The 18,319-nt window shown below is 42.1% G+C and overlaps 1 protein-coding gene across 3 annotated transcripts in view; it reads left to right on the top strand.

Annotated features, from left to right (window-relative positions):
- The window catches only part of ADAMTSL1 (ADAMTS like 1), an 855,592-nt gene that overhangs the window by 791,757 nt on the left and 45,516 nt on the right, over window positions 1–18,319 (top strand). For all 3 annotated transcript variants that reach the window (XM_058565859.1, XM_058565860.1, XM_058565858.1), the window contains one exon: window positions 1,618–1,752. In XM_058565859.1, coding sequence (XP_058421842.1) covers window positions 1,618–1,752 — 135 coding nt within the window. The remainder of the gene's footprint in view (window positions 1–1,617; window positions 1,753–18,319) is intronic.

Here is an 18,319-nt window from a genome sequence, read left to right on the forward strand (position 1 = left end):
GAAATCATGATAATTCAGAATAGAAAGAGATCTTGGAAATGATACGGTTCCTCATCATTTTACAGATAAGGAAACCAAGGTTCACAGGAATTAAGTGACTTGCCCAAGTTAATGAATGACAGAGCCACAGCTCAATCTGGGGATTCCTGAATCCAAGCATGATTTTTTTTGTTTTTTTGGTTTTTGGGGTTTTTTTGTGAGGAAGATTAGCCCTGAGCTAATATCTGTTGCCACTCCTCCTCTTTTTGCTGAGGAAGACCAACCCTGAGCTAGCATCCATGCCCGTCTTCCTCTACTTTATATGGGACGCCGCCACAGCATGGCTTGATGAGCGGTGCGTAGGTCTGTGCCCAGGATCCGAACCTGCAAACCCCAGCCCGCCAAAGCAGAGCACGTGAACTTAACCACTAAGCCACCAGGCTAGCCCCCCAAGCATAATGTTTTTACCCTATACCATATAAAGAATATTTTCAAATTATATATATATAATATATATAAAGTCTTGATAATTTTTTAATATTAAATAGATATAAAAATCTCAAGCTCATCATTGTTTTCTGTATGCAATGGTCTTTGGCAGTCAAAGACAGAGTAGACAGAAGGTATGTTTCTGAAGTGGACTCTGGTGCCGTCATGACTGATTTGCCATCCCTAACAAGTACCTAACAAGGTGATGAGCACATAGTAGGCCCTCACTGAACACTGTTGAGGTGACCATCAATTACAAGAGCACCACTCCTGCTTCTCTTTCCTCTCCAACAAGTGCTGGAGAGACAGAGTGGGAGTTGGCCTGGGGAGTGTGAATTGCAGTCCTTCAGGAGATGTGGGAAGAGGGGGCACGGGATTCTGCTTCTCTTCCAGGAGAATCTGGGGTCATTCCACTGCTGGGTTCAGTAGACGCTTGCCTCTTTGCTTGTCCAGTGGAAATGATAGGCAAGCCACTATGTTTCCCATTGTTGTCCCTTTTGGCTCTGGTTAACTGTGATCCCTGATGACTTCAGCCCTCACTCTTTGTAAGATTTTGAATAACAAATCATCCCTGTCCTGGTCCTACTTGGGCATAAAAATCCAGACCACAAAGAAAATTAACTTCATAAATGGACCTTTTTCTTTATATAAAAAGCCACTTGTAGACTCCTTTTAATAAGAAATTCCTGTGATATATCCCTATCTGTGGGGCCAATAACAAGGGCCTCCCTGGGAAGGATGTTATAAGAGTTGAATGAAAACTATTTAGCGCAGGACTTGGCAGATAGTAAATGCTGAACAAATGTTGGCTTTTTAAAAGTGTCTTTATAATATGGTTTAATTTACCTACAAATTTATAGGGACCCAATGGTACTGTGGTATAAAGTAGTAGATAGTAAGGAATTCCTGAAATCAACAGGCCTGATTCTTATTATTGGCTTTATTGTTTCAGACATCCAATATTAAGTTTGAAATTCAGACTCACCTTGATAGGCACACCTTCACTATAGGAAAAATGATGTTAAAAGGCAACATTAACAATACCTGCCTTCCACAAAGTCACACTTACATGCATGCCCACCTCTTCTTCTCCCCTTAACACAGCCTTTGTGCTTTAACCTGCCTGACTGACCATCTGACTTCTCATAGATCCCCCGCAAGTCCCCACGCAGTTGGAAGATATCAGAGCCTTGCTCTCAGCCACTGGACCGAACCTTCCTTCAGTGCTGACATCTCCTCTGGGAACACAGCTGGTCCTGGATCCTGGGAATTCCGCTCTCCTTGGTGAGTCCAACCCTCTGGAACATTGGGCAGAAATCCAGGGCTGGACAGGATTTATGGATGGGTGACTGCTTGCAGGTGGGAGGGAGGCAGCAGTGGGGGGTGGCCAACAGGAAATCACTAAATTGCCTACAGAATCCAGACTCACCAGTGGAAACTTGGCTGACTTTCCACATGAGATGAGTGTAGTTCTTAGTCTGGACTCTTGCTCATCTAGATTCCAGCGTGGCTCCTTTCTGAATCCTCTTGGGTTGATGCCACAGTCCAGATCCTCTCAATCAGATTGACTCGCTGAAGAGTGAGGAAAGAACAAAGCAGTAAAAAACAGCTCCTGTATCTCCTCTCCCCTTGCCAATGGTACCCCAGTACCCCCATGACCTCCTCCCACCTAAGTTGGAGCTATAATCAGCTTTCAAGGAGAAAGCTGCATGTCAGCTCCTCCCAAAAGCCAGACAATCTATTTAGGCCAGCTTTCTGTAAGTAGGATCTAAAACCAACCCAGACAGACTCCTCAAGGCAAGTGTTTAAATAATTTCACCAGGTGTAACTTCCCTGGCATCTGTCATTGGGAACCTTCACCAAATTATTGCCCACGTGGCTGGTGCCCTCTGGTAGCAGAAAGTTGTGCAAGGGCATCAAAGTCCTGGTCCCCTCGCACCAGAGTCATAGAGATGCAAGAGGAACCTCTACATTCCCCTCACAGAGATGGTCAAGGTGGAGGAGAAGAATTCCTCTGCCTTCAAAAGCCTGAAAAAAAGCAGGCCTACAAAATGGAGAAAATCTGCATGCTAACTGTATGTGGCCCCAAATGTTGGTAATGGTAACTACAATTATTACCTCGGCTCAAAGTGGAAAGTTTCTCTACTCTTCCCCTCACCAATTAGCAAGGAATAGGAGCCCAATGTCATACTGGGGATGACTGATCAACATGATCACAGAGCCTGGTATCTTTGGGATTGCAGCACAGAAAGCTTACCTTCAGTTTTCATTATCATCTGAAATTAGCAAAGAATGCTCATAGCATATGAGCATATGGAAAAAGCTTCTGATTTCTCTATTTCTGGTCTGGGTAAAAATAAGACACAGACATAGTAACAAGTCACCCTATTCTGTTTCCTATAACTTATACAAGCTTGGCTTTGAGTTTTTCCACATCATGTTGATCTGAATTCATAGAAGTTTCAGATTACTTTTTTTTTTTTTTGTCTTGTAACTGGTAAATTTATTCTAAATTAAATGTACACATTGTTAACTTTTTTTATTTTAGATTCATTGCTATGAGGAATTGTCATAACTATTTATCATAGCCCAATCACTCGCAGGGTGTACAGCAATTGTTTATTTTCAAGTTCAATAACTCATGGGTCACTAAGGTGCCATTCAGCATGCTGGAAATGTTGACCTGCTCATATTTTTCCATGATAAAGCTTTACTTTCTTTCTCACATCCCTTATTCTGGAATAATGTTTTGTCTCATTTTAGCCATGGGCAATAAGCATTTACTGTGCTTTATGCTGCTGCATTCCACTGCTAGTTTGTGATGTTTTGTTACCTTAAACTGGTATTTAAATCTAACAGTTAAGAGACACCTTGTACTCTAGTTCACATCCAGACTGCTCCATTCGAATGAGACAGCGAGTCAATCTCCATAAAGTCCCTGAATATAACTACGTGGGCAAGTGGACTCTCTTGGTGAATGTCAGTGTCTCGCCAGCACTGTAGAACTAGGAGAGATCCACGTGGAATTGTGGAGATGAATTAGGGAAGGATGTCAAGTATCAGGCTCTGAGAAGTAGGTCATTTGAGACAGACCAGATTCTCATTGTTGTGCTCTGGGGCTGAGCACTGAAGGATGGGTAGGAGTCAAATAGGCAGAAAGGAAGGGAAACAGGAACTCCAGGTGAGGAAGACGCCATGAACCTGGAGATGAAAATGTGCGTGACATGTGTCAGGTTTCTGTTCAGAAACAGCTATGAAACACCACTGCTATAAAACGGACAGTGGGCAGCTAAACTGGGATAGAAACTAGACCATCGAAAGGAGCAAGCTTCAGCCAGAGCTTGTCCACTCAGGTTTGGCTCAGAGCCTTACCTCAAGCATTCTAATAGCCCCCTCCATCTTGAGCCTCCCCGGCTAGTGCTCATTCTGATCTGTTAGTCCATTTGTTCCCATTTGGATGGGCTTCCATCCCTGGCTCCTATTGGTGGCTTTTTTAGACAAGAGTGTGTGCTCTGTGTACAACAAATAGGCCAGGGAGGCCAGAGAGGAGATTCGGTGTAGTGTTGCTGAGAACCTACAAAGGTTAGTGGTGTCAAATTGTGAAGGACCTTGGTTATTAGACCATAGAAATAGATTTGCTATGTGGGAAATGGGGACAGACCTTTAGAGGGTTTTTAAGTAGGAGAATGATGTAAAGTAATATCTGAAAGAATTAATCTGACATTCTGTGAGAGTAATCAATAATGGGAGAGATTTAATGAAGAAACACTATTTTGAGGGTAATAGATGTTCTAGACCAGAATGGAAATATGCGGCAAAGATGCTGTTAATCACCCCTTCCACAGCCAAGACATCCCTGATCAATCATGACATGCTTTCACTCAGCCCAGGTGCTGCCTTGGCGTTCATTTTGACATTCCCGCCAAGCATGGTGGCAGCCGATATATAGGATGAATGCCATTTGCCAACCCTGTTGTAGCCAGTAAATGGTGAGATTCCTGTATATGTATTTCTCCCGTCTACGAGGTTAGTTGACTACAACAGATTCAGAAAACTTCACAGTTCTGTGGTACAAAGACAATAACTCATGGACCTTGATTTGCATGTTTTCATGGGATGAAGGGGAAGGGAGATTTGGAGTTTTTAAAGCCATATATCAAAGCTAACTCTTCTCCATTAAGGCGTGAGTGTTAAGATTCCCAGTAGGTGAGTCTTTCCCAGAAATGGCTGTTCTAGTTTTCAGACACTCTGGCATTGACTGCACTTCAAGCCTCTGCTGCACCTGTCAAGAAGGAATGTTGATTGAGCGACACACTCACTTGCCCATCTGGGCCTCCCTTTCCATAACTGTACATGAAGACTTGGGATTAGTGGGTCCCTTGTTCCTCTCACACTCTTTGCTGTATGACATAGATGTGGAAAGTGCCCAGTGGAGGGTCAGCCGTGCAGAGTGGACCCAACCTACCTGGGTCCGTTGTCCTAGGCAAGACGGGTGCTAGTTTTTTTTGTCCTTGTTTTGCAGTTGTCCTTTCTGCAGAGACACCTAAACTGTGCCAACAGCTCTGGAGGGGAAGGCCCATGCCACCACCTTTAGTGGTCCAGGCCCAGGTCTGGGTCGCAGGGTGCCATTTGTAGAGCAGTAGCATCTCAGTCCTCCCCACGGCACTGACACATTTTTGCAGCTTCTGTTATGTATTTTTTTGGCCACTAAGGCCCAAAACTAATATTTCTCACAGTATCATTTATAGGGCATTAGCATTGATATTTTTTTGAAAAATAACATTTATTGGAGTTTTTATTATGAGTAATACATCTTCATTGTAGAACAATTAAAAATGGAAGAAAATGAAAATTATCTATTATTACCTAGCCCAGAGATAACCAGTGCAAATCTATTTTTCCTAGCTACTTATATGCACAGTATGTGTATCTTTTGTCTAAAATGAAATCGTGTTCTGTATACTACTGGTAACTTTTTTCACTGAATGGTATATAACAATCATCTTTCCATGTCTCTAAATATTCTTCTACAGTTTTATTTTTAGTGGCTGCATCGGTAGGAGGTACTATATCTTATTCAATCAATTCTCTAATGTTGAACTTTTAGATTCTTTGCAGTCTTTTGCTAATATAAGGACATAGATATGATGAATGTTCTTATTCCTAAATCCTTGCATACATCCCTTTTTTACTTAGGATCCATTTCTAGAAGTGAAATTATTGTGTCAAAAGTTTTGTATATTTTAGGGTTTTGCTATATGTTGTCAAATTGCCCTCCAAAAAACTTGTACCCATTTATAAGTCTACGAGTACTGTATGAGAATTACTATTTCCCCAAAATTATTGTCAACACTATGTGTGAACAAGAGTTTTTACATTTACCATTTGGTGAATACACAATAGTATAAAATATAATACAGAAAATGTTATCATTTTTAATTTTTATTACTTTGATTATAACTTTCAATAATTTTGATCTTTAATGTTTGTCAGTCATTTACATTCATTTATGAATTGCCCATTCAGGTCCTTTGTTCATTTTTTGATAGGTATTTATCCTGTTTTATTGATTTTTAAGATACAATACATATTTATATATGTTTGACATATATTTGACATGTAAGTTTTTTAACAGCCTATTGAGAGATAGTTGGCATACAATAAATAATACATATTTAAAGTCTAAAATTTGATATTTTGATATATGAGTACACATATGAAACCATCACCACAATCAACATAATGAACATACTCATCATCACCCAAAATTATCTCATGCCCCTTTGTAACCATTCCTTCACATGCCTGCCTCACCCTGCTCCCACCCCAGGCAACCACTGACGTGCTGTCAGTTAGATTAGATTGGATTTCCAGAATGTTATATAAAAGGAATCATACTTTGGGGGATTTGGCTTCTTTCACTCAGGATAATTATTCTGACATTCATTTCTATTGTAACAAGCATCAATAGCACATTTTTTTTAATTGTTGATTAGTGTTCCATTGTCATATATGCTACAGTTCGTTTAATCACTCACCTCTTGAGGGAGAGAATGGTCATTTCCCATTTCTGGTTATTACAAATGAAGCTGCTGTACTTCTTCTTGTACCAGGCTTTGTATGGACACATGCTTTCTTTTGATTAAACACCTAAAAGTGAAATGGCTGGATCATGTGATAGGTGTTTCACATTTTAAGAAACAGCCCAACTGTTTCCCAAAGTGGTTGTACAACTTTCCATTCCCACCAGCAGTGTATGTCAGTTCCAGTTTCTCCACATCCTCATCAACACTTGCTGTAGTTGGTCCTTTTAATTTTAGACATTCTACTAGGTGTGTAGTGGTTTCTCATTGTAGTTTTAATTTGTACTTTCCTAAAATCTAATAGGGTTGAGCCTCTTTTCATGTGCTTATTTGCTTTCCTGATTTCTTCTTTGGAGAAGTATCTGTTCAATTTTTGCCATTTTTTTAAACTGGGTTTTTTGTTTACTTATTGAATTTTAAGAGTTCTTTATGTATTTTGGATGCAAATCTTCTATCAGATATGTGATTCCCAAATATTTTGTCCCAGTCAGCTGTCTTTTCAACCTCTTAGTCTCTTTCAAAGAGCAGAAGATTTTAATTTTGATGAAGTTCAACTTATTAATTTTTTCCTTTACAGATGGTTCTTTGGGTGTTGTATTTAAGAAATCTTTGCCTACTCCAAGGTCTCAAAGATTTTCTCCTATGTTTTCTTCTAGAATTTTTATAATTTTAGGTTTTGCAGTTAAGCCTATCATTTATTTTGAGTTATTTTTTATATATGCTGTGAGGTATATCTTGAAGTTCACTTTATGCATATGGATACTCAACTTATTCCACTACCATTTGTTGAAAAGATTATTCTTTCTCCACTGAATTGCCTTTGCACCTTTGTGGAAAATCAGTTGTCCTTATGTGTGGGTATATTTCTAGACTCTATTCTGTTTCAATGATATATTTGTCTCTTTACACCAATACCACGTTATTCCCAGCGCCCTATGAATCATGAGGTTGTCCAGTCTGGCTGATGGGAACAGGTACTATTCCCCACCCTGTGTGAGCCCTGGAAACTAGTACCTCTAATTGTTTCCCTTTCCCTGCCTCAGGTAGTTCTTCACAAGCATGCACTGATCTATATTCTTCTGAATAGTCAAGGGGGATCTTCTGCAGATTTCTGGAATTCATTCATCCCTTCATATTCTCTCTCTGCATTTCTCCCCTTTCTGGTTCTCTGTTCTGTGCACTCTGGCTGCTATGTCGGTCTCCCTGTAGTTTTAGCTCCCTCTCCTAGACTCGGGGAGTCTGCTGGCCGCCACCTGTCTTTCCCCATGCTGCAGCCTGGAAACTCTCTCAAGGCGCTAAGCTGGGGCAGTAGGGCTTACCTTGCTGAATTTCCCATTTCTCAGGAACCAGTGTCCTTCATTGCCTAATGTCCAGTGTCTAGAAAACCATTGCTTCATATATTTTTGTTCATTTTTTTATCGTTTTAGGCAGGGGGGTAAATTCAGTGTCTGTTACTCCATCTTGGTCAGAAACAGATGTACGTATATATGTGAGTATGTGTGTGTATATGTATTTATATACACTCATGTATATATACATGTACACACACACACATATGACATGTATGTTTTAAATATTTTCCTAGACCAAGCTGATACCCAAATTTGATAATCACATTCTAGAATTATTACATAGATGTTTTTAAGAGATAATGTCTCCGGCTGTTGGCAAACTATGGTCATGGGCCAAATCTAGTTCATCACTTGTTCTTGTAAATAAAGTTTTATTGACATGCAGCCACACCCATTCATTTACCTACGTATTGTCTACAGCTTCTTTCGCACCGTAATGGCAGAGCAGAGTGCTTGTGACAGAAACCATATGGCCCACAAGCCTAAATATCTGGCCCTTTACAGAAAATGTTTGCCGACCACTGATCTAGTCTGTCCATCTTATCATGTAGAAAGGATACCGAGGTCTATGATGGTGATCACACGTCTCCTGTTCTGAGGAGGACCGCACTCTTTCCACTGTATCGCTAGGTCCTTTATCCTCTTGTGGGTTAGGCTTTCTCTACAAAGTAAAACAGGCTGAAAGAAAAAAAGAAACAAAGAAGTATAACTTACAGGAGTAGAGATCTTCCTCAGGAAGGTCAGGAAAGAGAGAAAATCTGTATTATAGAGGCCCTGGATTTTGTCAGAATTAGATGACCTCAGGTGCCTCCAATAACAAAATAGGTAATTCTATGTGGCTTAAGAAAAGCAGTTCAGTACCTTTTCCCAGCACATCTTATTCAGGTCCAGAACCTGTTAGACTGTCTTACAGAATATATGCATAAGGTTTGGTCCGCCCCTTATATTTAGTCACAAACTCTCCTTTGTGAGTAGCAAACTGCAGTGCCCCAGTCAGGGGGACTCTCGTGACATCTCTGCTGGAAACTCATGTCCTGCTGGCCCCACAGAGAGCCAGTCGGCACAAGCCTCACCTCATGCCTTGTGATGTACCAAGAGGAGAGGGATGTAGGCATTCAAACCTGAGTTTGCAGAGTAACGTTTTTCCATGAAAGAAGTCTTTGTGCCGGACCCCTCTCCTCAGCCGGGGGCTCGAGGGTCACAGCCAACACACATAGCAGCCTCTCAGCGGCATTGACATGCTCCCCAGGGCCCTGCAAGTGTAACAGCGCCACTTCTCCGAGCCCTTCCAGCCCTGGGGAAGCCAGGCAGTGAGGCCAAGGCCCAAACACGGCAGTCGGGTGGTGGTGCTTTCCTTCTGACCACCTGAGACAAGTGGCTTGCACATTTTTTCTCTACTCATTTGAAGTGCTGAGAGTTGCAGATACTGCCTGGCATGAGATGCAGTTCCAGGTATCTCTCTTAAGAGCAATGATGCTCTTGTGGATCCAAAATCTCATGCAAAAAGGTGAAAAAAACTTTTTTTCCAACACCAAAATTGTGACTGGGCTGCTCCTACAAATCATACCACGCTGATGAGGAGCTGTGGCTGGAATATAGGAGATCCAGGTCTGGAGTCTAAGGTGGAGCCTACAGTCATTGTTCACATGTAATCCTTCCAGGTAGGAGGGTATATCAGAAAACAGTTGAATAAATATTCATGTTCAAAGTTGAAAGCCTTGGTAAAGGGCCTAAGAAGGAAATATCTCAAAAATAGGTCAATTTACTCATTCAGTAAATATTTGTTGAGTGTCCTTTATGTCCAGGCACTGTGCGAGGGCCAGGGATACACAGTAAATAAGACAGGAAAACCTAGCCCTCATTCATTCATTCGAGAAAAATTTATTGAGCATTTACTATGCACTTGGGACTGATCTAGACACTGAGGATATAGTAATAAACAAACAGATGAACGTGCCTGCCCTTATTCAGTTTGAATTGCAGCAGGGGCACTTCGAGTCTGGTGGGGGAAGTAATTCAAGTAAGAGGACTGTGATAAAAAGAGGAAGAACTGGGCACTTTAGGGGCATGTGAAGGACAGTACCCCTGGTCTGAGCTTCAGGCAAGGTTTCTCTCAGGAGGGGATATTTGAGCTGAGTTTGGGAGAGTGGGTGGAAATTATCCAAGTGAAGACAGGGCATTCCTGGCAGAAGGATTCCAGAGCATTCCAGGCAGAGGAACGAGCAGAAGTTCTGAAGCAAGAAAAGCTAGAGCGTTGGAACCATGACACTAATAACTAAGGGGAGAGTGGCCTAAGATGAGGCTGGAGAGGGAAGCAGGAGCAAATTGCTGGCACGCTTTGGGCCGTGGTAAGACTTTTGTACCATGCGCTAAGTACGAAGGGAAGTCTTTGAATGGTTTGAAAGCAGGAGAGAGACGTCATCCAATTTGTGTTTCTAAAGCTTGTTCTGGCTGCTGTGTAGACGATGTATTCTAGAGGAAGAGACTAAATAGAGTACACCATTTAGGAGGTGGTTGCAGTATTCCAGGTAAGAGATAACCGTGGCTTAGACTAGAGAGCTGGAGAGAATGGAAAGAAGTGAATGAATTCAGGGATATGTAGGAAGTAACATCGGCAGGACTTGATAAACAGATTAACTTAGGAAGGGAAAGATAATCCATACAACCAATAGGTTCTCAAAATCATCAGATTTCTTAGGCTTTTCTCATTGAAACTCATGTCCCTCCTACATGATAATGACACATTTCAGACCACTCAAGTCAAGATGTTAGAATAAAATGGAGACCTACATAGGTGTGCAACTGCAGAAGGTGTAGTTACAAGGAGGAGGATAGTCCAAAGATTCTGTTGCTAAATCCTGGCTCATTTCCTTAGCACACACCTGTTCAGTCTCCACGAGACGCTAGGTCCTGTGCCCCTCTCCCGGCCTTGGAGGAGCTCAGAAGTAGTAAGAGAGACGGAAAAGTCAATCTTGTGTGAGAAAAGCTCTAAAGAGTTGCAGAAGAAGCCAAAGGGAATAGAGGAGGAAGGACTCCTTTCTTTGGCAAAGGGGAATCAGAGAGAGGTTAATAGAGGAACTGTTCAAACTCAATCTTGAAGGATGAGTAAAAGCATTGCAAGCACTGATGCAGTAGACACATACTTACTGAATTCCTTCTATGTTCTGGGCACCATTGAAGGCACTGGGGGTGCAGCAGAGAACAAAATAGATAAAAATCCCTTCTCTCCTACAGCTTACATTGTACTAGGGCACATGGAAAATAAACATAAGGAGGTAAATTACATAGTATAATTAGAAGGTGATGAGTGCTATGGAAAAAATTAAGCAGGGTAGGAAGGATGGATGGTGCCTCTGTGGGGAAGAGGATGCAATTTTGAGTTAGATGGTCAGGAGAGGGCTCGCTGAGAAAGCAATCCTTGAGCAAAGACTTGAATGTGAGCTGTTGAGCACTGCACATGTCTGGAGGAAGAGAAGAGAAGAGCATCCCAGGCAGTGGAAGAGCCAGTGTGGAGTCCTTGAGGCAATGACATCCCTGGTGTGTTCAAAGAACAACAAAGAGGCTAGTGTAGGGTGGCAGAAGTAGAGTCATCTGGGTTGCGTGTGGGAGAGAGAAGATCAGAGAGGTAACAGGCGGAGAGCAAATTGTGTAAGGCCTTGTAAATGTCATGTTAAAATAACAGTGAGAGAAAAATCTATAAATGCCCAAATTTATAAACAGATTCAATATTGCATTGAGCATCATGGACTTTTCCAGGATTAGGCAAGGGCAGGCAGAAATGATTTCTTTTATTGGAAACCATGTGGCCAACTAAATGTTACAGAGCTGACTCTAGTAAAACAGAGGTTTCTCCGGCTGGCTCTGGTACAAGCCAATATTGCTGACTTAATTTGACTCACATGTGCTGGGCACCTGCTGCATCTACCTGGCCCCGAGCTGGGCTTCTACAGGCACGTGCCTGGCCATTTCCTTTATCTGGGAAGAGGTTCCCAGTCACACAACAGAGTCACTTGGGAAGTTTAAAAAAAAAAACAATGTTTCACCTAAGACCAATTAAGACAGAATCTCTGGGGGTGGGGCTAGGCATCAGTACTTTTAAAAATTGATTCTCAGAGGTTGAATGGACTTTAAAAGTCACTTCCCTGTCCCCTTCTACCCATGTAGAGGTTGGTATGAGAAAATGGCATGTTTTATCATTTAGAACATTTCTAGCCTGGCGTTCAAGGCTCTTTGCTCTTCAGACCTAGCCTCTGCATCCATCCTTCCATCTTATTCCTGTCTCAAATAATCCCTCCATTTCAGTCAAACGTTTCCCTAGTAATTGCCACGGCCATGAGCCTTTCTTTCCTTCTCCCACCTCTTCCTCTCTGGCTAAATCCTAGCAGTCTTCCAGGCACATTTCAAGCCCTTCTGTGAAGCCACCTTGGAGTGCTCCGTCATGGAGTGGTCTCTCCCTCTGACCTCCTGAGACACCTACTCTAGACCAGGGTTGAGCAGACTTTTTCTGTAAAGGGCCTGGTAGGAAATACTGTAGGCTTTGAGGGCCATAAGGTCTCTGTTGCAAAGACTCAACTCTGTAGTCATAAAGCAGCCATAGGCAATAAGTAAATGAATGGGCGTGGCTGTGGTCCAATAAAACTTTATTTCCAGAAACGGGGCCAGATTTGGCACTCAGGCCATAGTTTGTCAACCTTACTTGAGACCGCGGATGTGACACTTAGCCTCCCACACCTTGTATTAGTAAAGATATTTCCCATCTGTGTCGTGTCTCCCAGCTAGAGTCTAGGTCCTGGGGAGAGAAGAGGCTGCATCGATATTCTCAGGTGACTTAAAACAGGTCTAAGTAGCAGGGCCTTGGCTTAGAAGACCTCTTGGGTCATTTCCATTTCTAATTTCTATTATAATTGTAGCTTTATCATGCTTCCACCCTCACCCCACCCTGTACACTTCCTGATTCTCCTGGTACAGCCTGGATCAGGCACTTCCTGAACCCAAGTGTGAGGAAATTCACGCAGCCACAGTCAGTGAGTACCCTCGACACATCTGTTGGGAGGCTGCTTCTCATATGATAGTTCAGAAGACTAAGATCATCACGATTTCCTCTCTAAAGATAGTTGTGGGAACAGCAAGTTCTGATGGTCAAAGGTTAGGTAAAAATTAATCCACAGTGGGGGCCCACCCCAGAGGAATTGCAGATGTAGCACGGAAAGTGATGCCAAGGAAAGGCGAAAAAAAACTGTGAAGGAGAGGGCCAGCATCCTTGATGAGGAGAGGGAAAGAAGAGGAATGTATCCTGCTCTTTTCAAAGAGACATGAGTTGACATCTGTTTCCTCATTTATATTGGAAGCCTGAGGCTTTATGTCACAAGGAAAACGCTTTTGATTTCCTATAGCTTTGCCCACAAAGAGAATATGCTTTGCTATTAAGAAGAAAGGTCAGCCTGTTGTGGTTGTTTATGACACATGTTTATGCTCTTTTTTCTTTTTTTTTTTTTAAATAAAATCCAAAGTAGAGAATAGAGACCCCATAGGGACTGCAGGAAGCTCTACAGCACATATAGTTTAAAACTAAATCAGTATTTCAGAGGGCATTTACGAGAAAGCCACAGGAAGGAGTACCGTGGGTCTTTGGCCTGGAGTGAACATCCATAAATTGAAAAAGACACCAGAGCATAAGTGACACTTAAAATAGTTGGACACAGAAAGCAAGGAAGTAAATCTCCCTGCCTAGCCACTATTCCAAGCCACAGCAAGCATCTAGGCCCGGGCTTATTTTAAGACTCCAAATAGTCAGGAAATGGGGACCTTGAGAAATTCACATTTGCCCCTGCCCTTTCCTGGCACCAGGACACAATTCCCAGGACCGTCTGCCCTCCCCACCATGTTTAACAGGAATGACGTGAATGAGTTGGATGTCCCTGAAATAGACAGGTATTGAAAGTCCATCAGTGGGAAAATGAGGAACTCTACACTTTTCCTAATAAATCTTTCCTCAACCCTGAACCAGCTCTTAAAAATATCCACTCTGGTTCTGTGCTTCCCTGTGTCTGTGTGGTGCTGGAGGCAGTTTTACTGCAGTCCCAGGGCCCAGAGGCAGATGGTAGAAGGGAAGACGGGATCATGACCTAAGTTCTCAGCCTCAGTTCCCAACCCACTTGGTAGTGTAGAGAGGACAGGGGTACCTCAGTTAGAAGACTTGTTTCCAAATCCTCAGCATCTGCTCCCTCATTTGTAAATAATTGTCTTAGTCCATTCAGGCTGCTGTAGCAAATGCCGCAAAGTGGGTAACTTATAAACAACAGAAATGTATTTCTCACAGTTACAGAGCTGGAAGTCCAGGATCATGGCACCAGCATGGTCGCGCTCTGGTGAAGGCCCTCTTCCGGGTTCATAGGCAGCGCATTCTCGCTGTGTCCTCACACGGTGGAAAAGGCTAGAGGTCTCTGTGGGGTCTCTTTTTATAAGAACATTAAGCTATTCATGAAGGCTCCACCGTCATGACCTAAGCACCTCCCAAAGGCCCCACCTCCTAATACCATCAGGCATTAGGATTTCAACATATGAATTTGGTGGGGGATGCAAACATTCAGACCATAGCAACAATGTCCGTTTCACAGAATTAATTATACTGAGGGTCCAATGAGATGTCATATGCAACCTGCCCAGGTTAGTGCTTGGTACAAAGTAGATGCTAATATACGTTAATTTCTTTTCTCCACCCCTTGCTTCCCTCTTGAATCTATGAACCAAGAAGTCCATTCTCTTCTTCACTGTGGTTTGCCACAATTTCTTCTTTATAGGATCAGAACTTTTTGCCGTTATGAGTATAAATTACCGTCTGAAAATCATTCAGGAGACAAGTTCCTTATTGAAGGGTTCATTCTATGCCAGGTCCTGGGTAGGAGCAGAGAAGCACAAGGTGTGTCCCAGACATCAAGAAACTTCTTATCTAGTTAGAGAGAAAATATCAACACAGAAGGAATGGTGAGAAAGCAGTGTAAGTAGATGAGGAGGGAGAATAAAGGGAGTACTGAATGGCTGCTCTGAATTTATGATACAAGACCAAGGTTTCAATCCTCTCTTGGAAGTTCTATTCCTGTCTGTTCATCTAAGTTCCATGCTGTCTGCTGGCGCCCTTCACGTGCCCATTAAAGTTTGCAAAGCATAGTGGTTGAAAGAGCAGGCTCTGGAGCCAGAATGCCTGTCACCCGCTTACAGCTATGTGACCTTGGGCAAGTTCTAGAAGTTCTCTCTGCCTTTGACTGTAAAATGGAGGTAATAACTGCACATACCTCCAGGGTTTTTGAGAGAAATAAATGAGGTAATGTAAGTAAAGCACTTAGAAGGGTGCCCTGGCACATAGTAAGTGCTCAGTTAATGTGAGTCATTATTATTTGGCAGCATTTGCTCTTGCCCCAGCCCTCTCTTTCTGGAAGTGGAGGAACTGGGAAACTTAAGAATGCTCTTGGGATCCTGTATTATTTACTTGAAAGTTGCTAAGAGAGTAGATCTTAAATGGTCTCACCACAAAATAAAAAGGTAATTATGTGAGGAGATGGAGCTGTCAGCTGACACTACAGTGATAATCATTTTGCAATGGATAAGTGTGTCAAATCAGCATATTGTACACTTTAAACTTTACACAGTGTTATATGTCAATTATATCTTAATAAAGCTGGAAGAAGAAATGTGCTTGGAGGCCAAGTCCTGAGGGCAGGGATAAAGAAGCTAGATTCAGGCCTCAGTTAACCTACCTTTTCATTAACTGACCCATTTTATGCTATTTACATTTTGTTTATGTACTTGCTACTCAATTTAACATACTTCTTAGTCAAATTCCCTTTGACAGTTCCAGCCTATCTCAGATAAATTAAGCAAGAAAAAGGAAAGGGCTTTTGCCCACTACTGAACCAAAAGGAAGAAAAGAGCGTGAACTTTGGAATAAGAGTTAAACTATGGTCAAGTACCATAACCTTTATGAGTGTTCCTTTCTCATGAATAAAATCGGTTTATAACCTGTCTCTCAGTACTGATTGAAGAGTCAATTGAGATTAAATATGGAAAAAACATTTTGTAAACTCTAAAACTCTCTATAAAACTTATTGCCTTATTCGTGGGGCTAGAAGCAAGCATGGCAGCAAAGGTAGGATTTCTAGGAGCCCAAGGAGAAGGCAAAGGCTCAGGGGAGATTCTAAACCATTTGTGAGGCCCCCTCTTCAAGCCAAGAGCAGTTTCCTTACTTGTTCCTCTTTGCTACCTACTGGAATATAGAATGCATTGTTGTTTTCTTAAGGGACCTTGGGAGAGGATGCTGACTGTCCTGGAGAGTGTCGCTTATAAAATATGAAGAACTCATAGCATCTGGGTAGACTTCTTGGGGAAATGGGACCTAAGCAGCACCATGAAGGATATATGGGATTAGAGAGGCCAAGAAAGGAGCACAGGTGTGAATTAGACATCCGTCCATGAGAGACAGGGAGGAACGCAAAGCAGAGGACAAAGTCCTGTTCTATGTCCAGTGCTTGGCCTGTGGAGTCCAGATGCCTGGACTCACCTGGGTTTTGTGCAAACAGCTGACTATAATGGAAACAGAACTCAGGCAGGGTCTTGTCTCCAGTCAGTTACCTATTGCCGCTTGCGGGGGGTGCAGTCTTCCACCTTCTCGTGTGTTAGATCCTGCTATGTTTAGGAAAGTTGAGTTTGGCAACTATTGTAGAAAGCAAGTTGGTTTAACCTCTTACCATAATTAGCTTCAGTTCCTTCTATCTTTTGTGAAGCAGGAGAATTACTTCCCAGCCTCTGCTTTGTGATACCTTTTTGTCTTCTGGATAAGAGTTTTGAAGTCGTTCCCATCTCTCTCTATGTCTCTCTCTCACTCTTACACATGCACATACACACCCTCCTTAACTTCCTCTCCTTGTTGCCGATGGGTGTTGGCATTGACGTTATAACTTTAGGGCTTCCTTAGACCCTAAGGCCCCAAAGTTAAAAAAGCAGTGCATTTAATTGTACTTTGCTTTTGAAAGGAAAAACAAAAAAGAGGAAAGTATGGTTTTCTTTGGGGCTTCAGTTCGAATATCCTTTTTTATGTCAAGAAAGTGCCTTCCAGATACACAAGAAACTGGGAACGCTGGCTGCCTGTGAGGAGAGGAAGCAGGTAGTAGGGGGAAAGAGGTGAGAGGGAGAATTTCATAGCATTCCCTTTTGTTACTTTTTAGATTTTGAATCAAGTATGTGTATTAACTGGTCGAGAATAAATGAATAAAATCTGGATTGGAAGCCTAGCTCAATTCCACACATATTTCTTACACCTCCACTATGTGCCAAGAACTCCACGATATCTTGACCATCACGCAGCTTATGGTCTGGATCTCCCATTCCACAGAAACAGAGCTCACCACTTGGGAAAACACCCTCCCTTTGCTAGTAGAAAGTTGAGCAGGAGAGTGAGCCAGAATCACATTTGGCACCCTTAAAAATCCCAATAAGGAACACACTAGTGTAGTTGGGGTTTGTTTTTGTTTCAATGGTTGCATGAGCATTCTGAAAAAGACATTTTGCCAGGACAACCCCATTCCAGGTAACATTCCTGAAAATAGAAAAGACTTTGTACTGTCTCTGAAAACCTATACAGTTTAAAAAGGATTTTGTTGACCATCAGCTGTTCCTTATCTGCTACAGCCTATCAAAGCAAATTTTAGAAAGTAGATTGGGCCAGAGGTAGGTTAGGCCAAAGGAAAAAATGGTAATAATAATAATTGCTCTCTTATTCTAGAAACATAACCTAGTAATATGTCTATATCTGTTATAAAAGTTCAAACTCTTTTATCCTTCACTCTCAATACTTTATCTCTGAAAGGTATGTAGAAAGACAAGTTTCATTCCAAAAACGTCATTCTGTCAAGAATCTTTTTATGTGAAAATCCATTATGACTATGGAATTCTCCATTTCTCTGTTGGCAGTGCCTGCTCAGAAATAATGAGCTCCCTGTAACTTTTGGTGCCAAGGAGATAAGACCAAAAATTCATTCAAGGCCTTTTCTGGAACATGGCAGGGACCATTGTATCTAATGTGTGACTCTTTGAAGTGGTATCAAGAGAGATAAGCCAGCGCAAGCCTGTGTGTCTGTTGTCCTGCCAGCTTCCTGAGCCCAGAAAAAGAATTTAGGCCCAGAAGAAAATGACCACAGTGTTCCTATGTGCACAATAAAGACTGCACCTCCTGATTCTTCTCCTTATAATCCTACTGTTCTCAACTTTAATGAACTTCCGCGGCATCTCTGATCCTTGCTCAAAGCCACAGTTCAGAGACTGAGGCATCACAGTTCGTTCAGAAATGCGTATCAGGGAGATAGAGAAGGCCTCAAGATTTTGCTGAAGATTTTTCTTCTAAGCACACTGAAATCATTTTTAAAA

This window comes from Diceros bicornis, chromosome 22, assembly GCF_020826845.1.
Source record: "Diceros bicornis minor isolate mBicDic1 chromosome 22, mDicBic1.mat.cur, whole genome shotgun sequence".
NCBI lineage: Eukaryota > Metazoa > Chordata > Mammalia > Perissodactyla > Rhinocerotidae > Diceros > Diceros bicornis.